This window comes from Lampris incognitus, chromosome 4 (assembly GCF_029633865.1).
Source record: "Lampris incognitus isolate fLamInc1 chromosome 4, fLamInc1.hap2, whole genome shotgun sequence".
Classification (NCBI taxonomy): Eukaryota; Metazoa; Chordata; class Actinopteri; order Lampriformes; family Lampridae; genus Lampris; species Lampris incognitus.
In genome coordinates this window covers 46,776,681-46,791,037 of record NC_079214.1, presented here as the reverse complement: position 1 = coordinate 46,791,037, position 14,357 = coordinate 46,776,681, and the positions used below count along the sequence as shown (strand labels likewise).

The 14,357-nt window shown below is 48.1% G+C and overlaps 1 protein-coding gene across 1 annotated transcript in view; it reads left to right on the top strand.

Moving 5' to 3' along the window:
• Window positions 1-14,357, top strand: part of LOC130111955 (C-myc promoter-binding protein-like) — a 109,821-nt gene that overhangs the window by 43,776 nt on the left and 51,688 nt on the right. Inside the window, exons 14-15 of the mRNA XM_056279262.1 lie at window positions 1,161-1,306; window positions 1,651-1,689. Of these exons, the coding sequence (XP_056135237.1) occupies window positions 1,161-1,306; window positions 1,651-1,689 (185 nt within the window). The remainder of the gene's footprint in view (window positions 1-1,160; window positions 1,307-1,650; window positions 1,690-14,357) is intronic.

Genomic DNA, 14,357 nt, shown 5'->3' with positions numbered 1-14,357 from the left:
TGAACCAGACTTGTACTAATAATGGCAAATGTATATAGTATTTCACATCAGTGTGAACCATGCAAACTGATCACATGCAGGGTGACGGTTTGGGGTGGATTATCCGGGGACCTGTCATTGGACATTTCTGGTGTCAGATGACCTTTCTGCTAAATTGTTAGAAGTGGGGTTGGTTTGAGATTATATATATTTCAACAGTTGGTTACTAGTATGTTCATGTGTTAGAGAGAGAGAGTTTAAATATCTGTGAAGGGTGTCCGGGTAGCATAGCAGTCTATTCCGTTGCCTACCAACATGGGGATTGCTGGTTCGAATCCCCATGTTAGCTCCGGCCTGGTCGGGTGTCCCTACAGACACAACTGGCCGTGTCTGCGTATGGGAAGCCGGATGTGGGTATGTGTCCTGGTCGCTGCACTAGCGCCCCCTCTGGTCGGTTGGGGCACCTGTTCAGGGGGGAGGGGGAACTGGGGGGAATAGTGTGATCCTCCCACGTGCTATGTGCCCCTGGCGAAACTCCTCAGTCTGCAGCCCTCCCCGGATTGGCAGGTGGGGTGGAGCAGTGACCAGGATGGCTCGGAAGAGTGGGGTAATTGGCCAGGTACAGTTGGGGAGACAGAGGCGGAAAAAAATATGTGTGAAGAGTGTCTATCAGAGAGTCTGATAGACACTCTTCACAGATATTTTTTTTTGAGATGTCTGATTCAGATATCTCAAGTGTTACTTGGCGGGGACGCTTGACCTCTACCTCTACTGTGCTGGCCAAAGGCTATTCATCCTTGTCTTGGGTCCCACAGTACCAGTGGTCTGTTATTCTTGTGCTGCTGCTTTCAGCACCTATTAAGAAAGCCATTCATCATGTTGCTATGCATCCCAAATAAGCCATTACACTAATAACATTCTGTTGGCTTGCATCATCCCGACCAAGAAAAATGGATGATTCTACATGGAGCCATTTATTGGATAATTCATGTTGTTTACCACAGCGGGATGCACATTTTAACAGCTGATCCCTCTCACGGTAGCAGGCGAGCTGAGCTGTGAAAGTAAACTGGTTATGTGTAACACCGATCAATCTTTTCCCTTCTTAGAGAGGCAACTTATTGTTTTAACAACACATGCAGTATGTAAAACACGTTGACTTGTCCCTTGTATTCCTTCAGGGTTCCTGAAGAGCCGCGACCGCTCGCACCAGAAGTTCTACACGCTGATGACCAAGACCCAGATGTTTATCCGCTTTATTGAGGAGTGCTCCTTTGTTAGCGACAAAGACACAAGCCTGGCATTCTTTGATGACTGCGTGGACAAAGTGAGCATTGTGTTTAATATATTTGTTCTTCTAGTGTTGATCCAGTAGAATTAAACTTCTCCCATCCCCTACTGGGTATCTTCCTTATTTTCCACCACTTTCCCACTTATAATCACTCTTTCACTGACCCCTGTCTCCCTCTGTTTTAAGTAGCTCTGTGTTTTCGTCGCCTAACCTGTCAGTGGATGAGATAGACCTTGTTAAGTTTGCATCAAGGTCTGTCTCATCCCATTACTCCGCCTGTTTGCTTTTCGCCTATGTTTAACCAAACATACTTCTCTCCTGTTCCTCATCAACTTCTTCTCTCTTCTTCTTTTCTTCCCTCTGCCTCTGTTTGCGAGCAGCTCTACAGCTCAGAGCGCACTGCAGACAAAGGGGGCAAGGTGAGTGCCTTACTTTTGGTAGGTAGTTTTCATTAGCCAGAGCAATCCAACGAGCCATACCTACATGGATCTTTTGTGAGATTCCATTTAGCCTCCCTCTCATTGAGAGCGATTTAAAATGATTGGCCTGTCTACAACTCTCAGAATCACAGCTATCAAGCCTGACCCAGCTGGGCCATCTAGTTGCGATAACATACAGCCGAATTGTAAACAGCAATGGCAGCAGTGATGAATGGCTCGACTGTCTTGGAGGCCTGAAAACAGAAGCCTCATCCCTCAGGCACAGTGCACAACATGATGGCAAGGAAATCACTGCTTTAGTAGTATTGATATCACCGTCTCTGCTGCCACTGCCAGTGACACGTCTCAACTGTGTAACACGTTTAGATTCGTCTCCCAAGCTGCGATTGGACCGTTCACTTATTAGGAGGCCTCACCTTTATCACTCTCAATGACAGGGAGGCCAGACCCCAGCTCCCAAAAAATTTACTGGTCTGGCTTGCGAGGTTAAGATTTCACCTGTTCTGGCAACATTTTGTATCTAGATGGGGATTCGTCCGTTTGATGTATCTGTATAGCAAAGCTGGAAAAACTATTTCAGTTGTGATCCACGTAGGAAAGGTAAATTTGAAACCAGGAGAAACAAGTAGAGTGTTTTGGTAAAGCCCTCCAGCCTTGGTCTGTATTCCGATAGTTGTCCCACTCTTGCGTCAGTGAGTCATCAGCAAACATGTACTTTAACCAACCTCACGACTTGCTATTTCCTGAGCATAAAAAATTAATGCCCGTGTGCAATTTGCAGCAACAGCGATTTGACTGGAGATAGTGTGAGTCGAGTTGTGCTGAAAAACCTGCTCGCACAGTTTTTCCTCAAAGCCCTCAAATTTTCATAACTGGAGCTGGGAAGGGCTTTTTTCTTTTTCCACTTTGATGGTTTCTGAAGTCCCTATGCAGTTTGAAGTCCAGGATGAGTTCTGATATGCCCCCCACCCCAGCATTAAGGCTAGGCTTTTGTGCAGGTGCACACAGTGAAGCCTCGCAGAGAAGGGGTTTCTGGGTAACCGTATCTAGGCTCGCAGAGTTGTGCATCGGTGCACACCTCCTAAATCTCAACCATCTCAACCGTCCACCATGTCAAGTGCATGTTGCGGTTACTGTCCTGTTTGTGCAACGACAGCAAATAATGAATTCGGGCCTGAATTACATCAAAGCAAATTAACTGCAGGTTTGACAACCCCCAAAGTAATATCGCCACCAAACCCATGAAGTTCACTGAGCTGTACGTGGGGTGTGTGTATGTTTTTTTTGTTTTGTTGTGTGTGTTATGTTGTGTTTGTGTACATGCCAAACTGAGAGTTACATGTGTGTGTCTATAACCACGAGTTTTGATGGTGTGTGTGTGTGTGTGTGTGTGTGTGTGTGTGTGTGTGTGTGTGTGTGTGTGTGTGTGTGTGTGCCCAACTGCGAGAGATGTGTCTTTGAGGGTAATGGTGTGTGTGTGTGTGTGTGTGCGTGTGCGTGTGCGTGTGTGTGTGTGTGTGTGTGTGTGTGTGTGTGTGTGTGTGTGTGTGTTGTGCTTACTGTGCATGATACATAGTGGAAGTGAATCCAATGGGCTGAGTCCAGAGCCTCTCCTCCTCGCCTGCACAGACCTGAGGTGAGGGCCAGGTGTCCTCGTCCTCACCCTGAGTGTCTGTGAGCACTGAGACCTGTTACTCCTCTGACAGTACCTCTGCACCGTGGAGTCTCTGTTGGGATTATACCAGCTAGTTTCCTTGAGGGGGAGGGGGGAGTCTGTGTGAGTGTATGCTCGTGCACCCACACAGACACGCAGTCTTCACTTGGGGAGAAAAGCAAATCTGGAATCATTCAGCTCTCTCTATGTCTTGCTGGCTCTCTTTCCTTGTCTCTCTCTGTCTCTTTTACTCAGTACAGAATGTATTTTAAGAGACAGAGACAGAGGGCTGTTAACCTGACTGTCATGTCTGGTCATTTAGTCTGTGATGCCTGCAAAACAGATAGCAGATGGGCTGCTGAGAGTTCCTACTCCCCTCATTCCAGCTTTTTCATCTCTTTCTGAAGCTTATAGGCTGCCTCTGCTACAAAACTTTCTCATATGACAGGTTTACCCCCCCCCTCTTGGGGTAAGTACATTCATATCTTAAAGTTTTACAGCATTGAGTCATTGTGGACTTTCATGAAGTCAAAGTGAAAGACAAGAGGTGGAGGTGGAGGTGGCGGAGTTGAAGATGCTGGGATTTTGCTTGGGAATGAGTATATTGGAGGGACAGCTTGGGTTGGATGGTTTGGAGACGGGGTAGGAGAGGCAGGATTGAGATGGTTTGGACATGTGCGGAGAAGGGATGCTGGGTGTATCGGGGGAGGGGTGCTGAGTGTGGAGCTGCCAGGGAGGGAAAGAGGAGAATGGCCAAGGAGGAGGTTTGTGGGTGTGGTCGGGGAGGACATGCGGATGGCTTGGATGGCGGAGGAGTATGGAGAGGACAGGAAGAGATGGAAACGGATGATCCGCTGGGGTGACCCCTAATGGGAGCAGCTAAAAGTAGTCGTAGTAAAGATATAGATTAGTTTTAACAATATAAAATTATGAACGGTAAATTCTCATAAGCATTCAATGGCAAAATGTCTGATTAAATTATTGATTTAGTGATGGGGGGAGGGATAAAATACAAAAATGTAGGTCAAATAATTTTTATAACCCCTGTATTTCAACAATGAAAGTGCTTCTACATCACTTTGCTTAAACGTATTGGCGTCAACACAAACATTCTCCTGAAGATCAGAAAAAGACTCAAGTTCTGTTGCTAGGTGGTTTTGATTAAGTTGCTGAGGGGGTCCGAAAAGTTGAATTGTCCAGCGACAATGTCACCAGGTTGACAACAGTGGTTACAAGCAGCTCTGATGAGGAGTCACATGGGGCTGAAGTTGTTCTTTAATGTGTTGTACTTAAAATTGTTGACTGTTTTTTGCAATTTCTTTTTCATTTTCAAGCCTCTCCGGCCTTGCTGATATTTAAATGTTAGAATGCTCTGAGCTTTATTTTTTCCCCCTTGCCCTTCCCCGTAGGGATGGACTAGTTGACTGCGGGAATGTGAATGAGTGAATGAGTTCCTTTCCGAGTCCATAAGTTGCTTCCCATCTAAACGCAGCAGAAACTCAACACGTTTCTAACATCGGGTCAATTCAAAGATCACTGATATTATAAACTAGAATGAACATTTTGTAAATTTTGATTTCAAGCGTCTTGTTGGTCTTGGTCGTCTCTCCATTACAGCCCAGTTGTAGACCTGCTCATGCATATACAGTGTATCTGGAAAGTATTCACACCCCTTCACTTTCCCCACATTTTGTTATGTCACAGCCTTATTCCAAAATGGATTAAATTCCCTTTTTTTTCTCATCAATCTACACACAATACCCCATAATGACAAAGCAAAAAAGGTTTTGTAGAAATTTTTGCAAATTTATTAGAAATAAAAAACTGAAATATTGCATGTACATAAGTATTCACACCCTTTACTCTGTACTTGGTTGAGGCACCCTTGGCAGCGATTACAGCCTCAAGTCTTTTTGGGTACGAAGCTACAAGCTTGGCACACCTATATTTGGGGTATTTCTCCCATTCTTCTCTGCAGATCCTCTTGAGCTCTGTAAGGTTAGATGGGGAGCGTCACTGCACAGCTATTTTCAGGTCTTTCCAGAGGTGTTCAATGGGGTTGAAGTCTGGGCTCTGGCTGGGCCACTTAAGGACATTCACAGACTTGTCCCAAAGCCACTCCTTTGTTGTCTTGGCTGTGTGCTTAGGGTCGTTGTCGTGTTGAAAGGTAAACCTTCGCCCCAGTCTGAGGTCCTGAGTGCTCTGGAGCAGGTTTTCATCAAGGATCTCTCTGTACTTTGCTCCATTCATCTTTCCCTCGATCCTGACTAGTCTCCCAGTTCCTGCCACTGAAGAACATCCCCACAGCATGATGCTGCCACCACCATGCTTCACTGTAGGGATGGTATTAGCAAGGTGATGAGAGGTGCCTGGTTTCCTCCAGACGTGACGTTTGGCATTCGGGCCAAAGAGTTGAATCTTGGTTTCATCAGACCAGAGAATCTTGTTTCTCATGGTCTGAGAGTCCTTTAGGTGCTTTCTGGCAAACTCCAAGCGGGCTGTTATGTGCCTTTTACTGAGCAGAGGCTTCCGTCTGGCCACTCTACCATAAAGGCCTGATTGGTGGAGTGCTGCAGAGATGGTTGTCCTTCTGGAAGGTTCTCCCATCTCCAAAGAGGAACGCTGGAGCTCTGTCAGAGTGACCATTGGGTTCTTGGTCACCTCCCTGACCAAGGCCCTTCTCCCCCGATTGCTCAGTTTGGCTGGGCGGCCAGCTCTAGGAAGAGTCCTGGTGGATCCAAACTTCTTCCATTTACGAATGATGGAGACCACTGTGCTCTTTGGGACCTTCAAAACTGTAGAAAATTTTTTGTACCCTTCCCCAGATCTGTGCCTCGATACAATCCTGTCTCGGAGGTCCACAGACATTCCTTTGACTTCATGGCTTGGTTTCTGCTCTGACATGCACTGTCAACAGTGGGACCTTATATAGACAGGTGAGTGCCTTTCCAAATCATATCCGATCAATTGAATTTACTACAGGTGCACTCCAATCAAGACGTAGAAACTTCTCAAGGATGATCAGTGGAAACAGGATGAACCTGAGCTCAATTTTGAGTGTCATAGCAAAGGGTGTGAATACTTATGTCCATGCAATATTTCAGTTTTTTATTTTTAATAAATTTGCAAAAATTTCAACAAAACCTTTTTTCACGTTGTCTTTATGGGGTATTGTGTGTAGATTGATGAGAAAAAAAGTCCATTTCGGAATAAGGCTGTAACATAACAAAATGTTGGGAAAGTGAAGGGGTGTGAATACTTTCTGGATGCACTGTACATATATTGATTTAGTGCTGCTGTTTTTTTGTCTTGTTTTTTTATTTTTTGCTGTTGTCTAAGTTTATATTACAACAGTTTGTCATTTTATTATTTGAAGAAACAATGGCAAATAAATGGGTAGCATCACACTGTGGATAAGTATTGACTCGGGCATTTATTATGGAGTACCGGTAAACACAAAATAGAAACATTGGCACAGCCACACTTGGCAAACAGGCAGCCTATTGATCTGTTGTTAGACTCCACAAATTCCCCTTTCATTGCTGAGATTTTGTTGCTGTTAAGGATCTGACGACAGATCCTATTAAAGATCTGCAGTCAGAGCCTTGAATTGTTTGCACTGTGTGCTGTGATTATGTCTGCATGAAAAGTCTTTTAAGATAAATAAAATTTATCTTGATGCATACTCAATAGTCCAGGTATAGAAATCCCAGAAAAGTGGGAGAAAAGAAATGGTCGGGACAGTTTGCATATGAAACCGGTGGTGGATGGCTGGTGTAACCAGGTTAAAATTAATGTTTTTATTTTATTTTGTTTGAGTATGAAATATCACCAAATCCTGTCTGTGTGCTGTTATTTGTGTTTACTACATTTTATTTTATGTCATTATTTACTTTTATGTATGTTTTACAACGACCGTCATATACGTGTACTGTCGCTTTAAGAGAGAGGTCTTGTGGGTACACGGAAGAGGGAACGCGGGAGAGGCCATTTTTTGTTTTGTGGGAGGAGTCTCAAGCAGCGATCGAGCCGAGCCACGCGTGTTTCTTACGGTAGGACAGTTTTGCTGGTTGAGGAGAACGTAACCTTGAGTATCCCTGTAAGAAGATACTGCAAGCTGTGGGATAAAATACTTGTTTATCCTTTCTTACATCGGAGTCCCGTGGACGGTTTCTCCTTCTAATGCACACGAGTGAAGTCCGGGCAGTGGTTGAACTTCGACCCCCACGTCCGTAAGAAACACCGCTCCCGCTGGAGGACTGGACGTTTGTCGAAGGGTTTGAAACCAAAATAAATGGCAAGGTGGGCCAAATAGACTCCTGTGTGTCCCCCCTTCTTCCTTGATCATGATGATGATGATGATGAGAGACTGAGGGCCCCCCACAACACCTGGGACCCCACCGAAAATAGAACACAACGCAGAGCTAATGATGAGAGTAACGGGCGTGCAGCAGGCTGACCAGCATAGAACAGCATAGGACTGCCCCCGTTACATTGGTGCTGTGACCCTCCTGGATCCTGAGAGCGACATCAGTTGCTCGCCGCGGGGGGCTGATGTCGTCATCAAGCCCCAGACGTCCTCAGGTATTTCTATAGACTGTACACTCACGTTACAGTGGACTGGAGTTGAGCTGTGTGGACACTGGACAGTCATAGCTGTGGTTACCATGGACTGAGCTTGTGAACAGGACATTTGTATATACTGAAGGAAGAAAAACACACGAAAAAAAAAAGGAAAAAAGGTTCATGTTGATGTGATTGAAGGACTCGTGTGAATAATCTATTGATGTAAACTACTGGATATGTGCATATGTGATTAATCTATTGGTGAATTTGTTGATTGTGTGTGATTGTTTCAATCTCTTAGTGATTTCTAGATTCAATTATTTAAATGAATTGAGCTTTTCACTTTTTTATTTTATTTTTTATTTTATCTGAGTGTTAGAGGTGGGAACATGGCAGATGGTGGTTCGTACGTAGGTGGGGGTAACATTGCTGATCAGGATCTTTTGGATCGCCAGTGTGCTATGGAGAGGGGGTACCAGTTAGATGTGGGTGGGGGTTTACGGCTAGGTGTAGGTAGGAGTTTCGGGTAGCTCTTAGAGGGCGGGGAACCAGACACCAGAGCACCAGGACCTAGAGACCTGACCACATTTGGCACTCCTCAGTTCACCTCCACACGCTACGTAGAACGGGCCAGGCCAGGTATCAGCGAAGGGGCTGTGCTGGGTAACAGCAAGCAGCCAGTGGGTGAGTTAGCCATGCTCATTACTCAGTTGGCAGAGAAGATAGGAGAGTCAATCACTGCTAAGCTGCAGGAAACACAAATGCTTAGAAACACACACACAGACAGTGCTAAGTCTGCTGAACAGCGTTCGGAGACAGTGCCTAGTGTTAGAGTAGTAATGCAGACAGACACTAGGGAGCCTCCTATTTTCACGGGCGATAGCTCTGATAAGTTTACAGTTCATGAGTGGGAGAGCCTTATGACTTTGTATTTGAGGAAGCGAGCCATTCCAGTTAGTGAGCAGTCACATGAGATTCTAGCTAAGCTTATGGGGAAAGCAGGGGACGTGGTGAGGATAAAGCTGCGCAACACATCTGTCGACCACATAGCGAACCCCCACATTATTTTTGATGTACTGAAGCAACACTTTAGTGACCTCACATACTCGAGCATGCCCCTGGCGGACTTTTACAGTACGCTGCCCAAGCCAGGTGAGGACGCTATGGAGTATTGGATTAGGCTTAATAAGACAGTGGAGGTGGCTGACGAATGCTTGAAGCGGCAAGGCCGTAGTATTGAAGAGCCAAGCCACGAGGTAAGCATGATGTTTATCAAACACTGTCCAGATCAGTCTCTTGCCAATGTTTTTAAGTTCAAGTCCGCAGGGAAATGGTCTGCTAGCGAGATCCAAGAGAGGCTTGATGAGCACATGCTGGAGAGGAAGTCCCGTGTTGCTGCAGGTGGACAACGTGAAGCAGGCGCGGTAGAGCGTAGGTTCCATTCACAGGTTCATGTCCCTGTAGTCGACGTGGCTCCCGACTTGAACACGACCGTGCCGGTGGTGCCATCTCCCGTCCCGGCTCATGCGTCATCTCCTATACCATTTTGTGTAAGGTCTCCTACACCGTCTCCTGCACCTGTCTCTGGCGGTGATGATTATATGAGGAGTTTGGTGAGCTTGCTAGACCGTTTGGTCAAAATGCAGACTCAGGTTCCAGTTAGCGCTGCAGTCCGGACACCGACGCAGACTCAACCTCCAGCTAGCGCCGCAGGGCAGGTGCCAGACGCACCGCAGCGGTTGTGCAGGGTTTGTAAGTCTCTGGATCACTCCACATTTTCCCACTGCAGCCGGGAGAACCGATGTATAAACTGTTTGTCTCCTGGTCATTGGAAGAGGGACTGTCCTCACCCTCAGCCGCCCAACCAGCTCCGTTCTCAGCCTGGTGGAAGAGCTGGTCATCAGTCTCGTCCGTTAAACTACCAAACCCACACCTAGAGAGGGATGGTGTGGGTAAAGTAGATGCATCCCTCACTGATGTCTCCGACCTGGCTCACTTGTATGAAGACAAGTGTGCCAAAGCACCTCAGGGTTCGCGTATGGTCATTCAGGTGACACAGAGGATTCAGGCTTTCAGTGACTTGTTCTATGCTCCTGTTCTTGTCAACCAGAGTGTGCAGCTTAATGGCATGTTGGATACTGGCTCTATGTCATGCAGTATCAGTGAAAATGCAGTAGAGAAGCTCCGCTCTGGGGGTGTTTTACCTGAGAAGCAGCAGCCTGAAGAGAACATTGTCTTGATTGGCTGCGGTGGTCTGGAGACTAGGCCTGATGGTTTTTATGACCTCAACATGCAGCTTTATGGTGTTTCCTTTGTCATACCCACTCTGGTCGTGCCCGGTCAGCATGATGATCTGATAGTCGGCACAAACGTCATTAAACATGTGGCCCATGTACTCAAGAGTGGTACTGAGTACTGGGACATCGCGTCCAGACAGGAACATCCGTCTAGTCCTGACGTTGAACAGTTCTTGTCCATGTTCACGAATGTAGAGCGCTGGAGGGGTGGTGCAGTTCCTGAGAAGATAGGTACTGTTAAGCTCACCCAGGCTGTGACACTCTTACCGAGGCACGAGCACTTAGTCTGGGGCAGACTTCCTGCTAAGGTGCCTATGTCAGCTGGAAGCACTGTTGTTGTGGAGCCGACAGACTCCAAGGCCATGCCACGCGGTGTCCTCATAGGTCGACTTGTCACACCGCTCTGGGGTGATAGGTGGGTACCCATGACTGTTGTCAATCCATCTGACAAAGCCATCACGCTGAAAAGGAACTGCAAGTTGGCTGATGTGTTTCCATGCTTGGCGATTGAGGACTTTAATGTTTTCCAGGGACTGCAATCAGTTGTGGGGAGGCATGAGTCCAACGCCACAGGTAGTGCCTGTCCCCCTGTCCAGCCGGCTAGGAGTTTGTCAGAGCTCGGACTCAGTGACATTGACCTCAGCTCCTGTCAGGTTAGTGAGGCATGCAAATCCCAGCTCACTCAGCTGCTCACCGAGTACCATGACATCTTCTCCAGGGACTCTCTGGACTGTGGCGAGGTCACAGGATACACACACCGCATCCATCTGGTGGATGAGCGCCCCTTTCGCTTGCCCTACAGGAGGGCTCCCCCAGCCCACTATCAGAAGTTGAGACAGGTTCTCACTGATATGGAGGAGAAAGGGATTATCCGGAAGTCCTCGAGCGTATATGCTTCACCGCTGGTTATGGTATGGAAGAAGGATGGCGGGCTTCGGATCTGCACTGATTTCAGATGGCTGAATGCTCGGACCTTGAAAGACGCTCATCCCTTGCCACACCAGTCGGACTGTCTTGCCGCGCTGGGTGGTAACTGCCTCTTTAGTACGATGGACCTCACCTCTGGCTTCTTCAACATCCCAATGCATGAAGATGACAAGAAGTACACTGCTTTCACGACTCCCCTTGGGTTGCATGAATACAATCGCATGCCACAGGGCCTTTGTAATAGCCCTGCAGCCTTCATGAGAATGATGATTGGGATCTTTGGGGATCTGAACTTCACGAAGCTTTTGTGCTATCTTGATGATCTTCTTATCTTCGCGCCGTCAGAGGTTGAGGCTCTGTCGAGGCTCCGCACTGTGTTTCAGAGGTTGAGGGAGAACAACTTGAAACTGGCTCCGAAAAAGTGTCATCTGCTGCAGAAGCGGGTGCGGTTTTTGGGCCACGTGGTTGATGGCGGAGGTGTGTCTGTCGATCCCTCCAAAGTAGAGGTCATCTCCAACATGACAGTGCAGGATCTCATGGAAGGTGATGGGTGCACGCCTTCTGTTCGTAGGATCAAATCTTTCCTTGGTATGGTATTTTACTACCAGCATTTCCTCCCGAACTGCTCCTCCGTGGCTAAGCCCCTGTTCGCCCTTACAGCTGGACAAAAGAGGAGGGAGAGGTCGGCTAAGGATAAGAAGCCCCATGGCAGCTTCCGTAAGCTTACCTCCGCAGAGTGGACGGTGGAATGTGGGGAAGCATTTGATCTGTTGAAGACGATGTTACTGGAGTGTGTGGTGCTTGCCCATCCAGACTTTGAGGTGTCTTTCATTTTGTCGGTCGATGCGTCTTTGGACGGACTCGGTGTGGTGCTGTCTCAAGTGCCCCGAGGAGAGTCCAAGGCCAGACCTGTTGGTTTGCAAGCAAGTCCCTCAGTGCCTCACAGCGGAAGTATCCAGCTCATAGACTGGAGTTCATGGCGCTGAAGTGGAGTGTTTGTGAAAAGTTCAGCCACTGGCTGAAGGGTCAAAGCTTCACCGTTTGGACAGATAATAATCCGCTGACTTATCTCCTAACGAAGCCGAAGCTTGACGCGTGTGAGATCCGCTGGGTGTCTAAGTTGGCGTCTTACACTTTCGATCTCAAACACCTGCCAGGGAAGAAAAACGTGGTGGTGGATGCCTTGAGTCGCGACCCTTTTTCCAAGCCCGTCAGTCAGAGGCTACTTAGGGAGCCCTACCCGGCCCTTGTTCAGGAAGCCAACGGGGTTGAGGGGGACTCTGTGCAGGATGTTTTCAGACTCAGTTGCCAGTCCCAAACAGTGAGTAGTGCGCGATCTGGGTTTGCTTGTGATGCAGCTGAGGTCAGGGCTTTTTGTCAAGCCAAATGTGACTGGCCTGATGCATCAGTATTCACAGCACTCAGTTTGGTCCAGCACGTTCAGCATCTGTCGGGTGGTCAGGATACACTGCCAATGTTATCCACCGAGGAGCTCAGGTTGAGTCAGGAGCAGGACCCCTGCATCTCCAAGGTGTTGCCCTTTGTCGCTGTTCGGAAGCGGCCATCGAGACGTGAGAGGCATGGTGCTGACCAGAAGGTCCTCAGGCTGTTGAAACAGTGGGAGAAGTTGGAAGTCAATGATGGTGTTTTGTACAGGGTGACAAAGGACCCAGTGTCCAAGCAGAGGAGGTCTCAGTATGTTTTACCTCTGAGTCTGAAAGACAAGGCACTGTCTGGCATCCACGATCACGCTGGTCATCAGGGCCAGGACCGTACTCTCTCTCTTGCAAGGCAGCGTTTTTATTGGCCTGACATGGAGAGGGATATCAGAGCATATGTCAGATGCTGTCGGAGATGTGTGTTTGGGAAGACCCCAGAGCCAGCTGCTTGCGTGCCCCTGGAGAGCATTAAAACTTCCACACCGATGCAGCTTGTGTGTATGGATTTCTGGTCCGCTGAGGACAGTAAGCAGCGGTCAGTCGATGTCTTAGTGGTTACTGAACACTTCACTAAGCTTGCTCACGCGTTCCCCTGCACCAATCAGACAGCGAAGCAGGTCGCCAAGAAACTCTGGGATCATGTATTCTGTGTTTACGGGTTTCCGGAGAGAATACATTCTGACCAGGGCACAAACTTTGAGAGCAACCTGATTGCAGAGCTTCTCAAGTTGGCGGGTGTAGCGAAGTCCCACACGACGGCCTACCATCCTATGGGTAATGGCGGGACAGAGCGTTTTAATCGCACGATGGGGAATATGCTCCGTTCCCTTCCGCTTCAGCAGAAGCAACAGTGGCCTCAGCAGATCCATTCTCTCACGCTCGCGTACAATGCCACTGTTCACGAGACCACGGGTTATGCGCCTTTCTTCCTGATGTATGGGCGTGTCCCAAGACTGCCGGTGGATGTTATGTTCAGGCAGGTTTTGCATGATCCTCACGTTGTTGACTATGACTCTTATGCTCACTCTCTGCTTTCCTGTCTAAGGAGTTCAATGGAGATCACTCAGAAGCACTCCACGACTGAGCAGCAGCATCAGGCACGACAGTACAACAGGCACGCCAAGGGCACTGTCCTGTCTGTCGGGGATCGTGTTTTGGTTGCGAACCAGAGTGAGCGAGGGAAGAGAAAGTTGGCTGACAAATGGGAGAACGGAGTGTACACGGTTGTCGGTGTCAACCCCAATATCCAAGTCTACAAGATTCAGGATGCAGAGGGGCACACCAGGGTGGTGCACAGGAACCGTTTGTTGGAGGTCAACTTCTTGCCCCTTCCTGAGTTAGATCAGGGTGAGGAGTCCAGTACAACCAGTCAGTTGCTTGACTGCGCAGAGTCCGATGAGGAGGACAGTGCAGATGGCCTGACGGTTTCAGGGGATGCAGTGGGACTAGCAGTCTCATCACTTGGAGACTCGCCTAGACCTGAGTGGGCAGAAGCGGAAGAGTTCATTCCGTCTAGTCTGGTAGTCAGTCCTGTGGGGGCCACTGCTCAGACTCCACCCAACACACACGCACCACACAACACACATGCACCACACATAGAGGCATCACACTCACTCGATGTTGGTGTTATATCTCACACTGATTCGCACACAGAAGCACCACACTCACTCGATACAGATGTTGCAGCTCGCACTGTCTCACGCACACAAGTAGAGAGCGATGGTCGGGTTAGGACACGCACAGGGAGGGTGGTGAGGTCAGTGA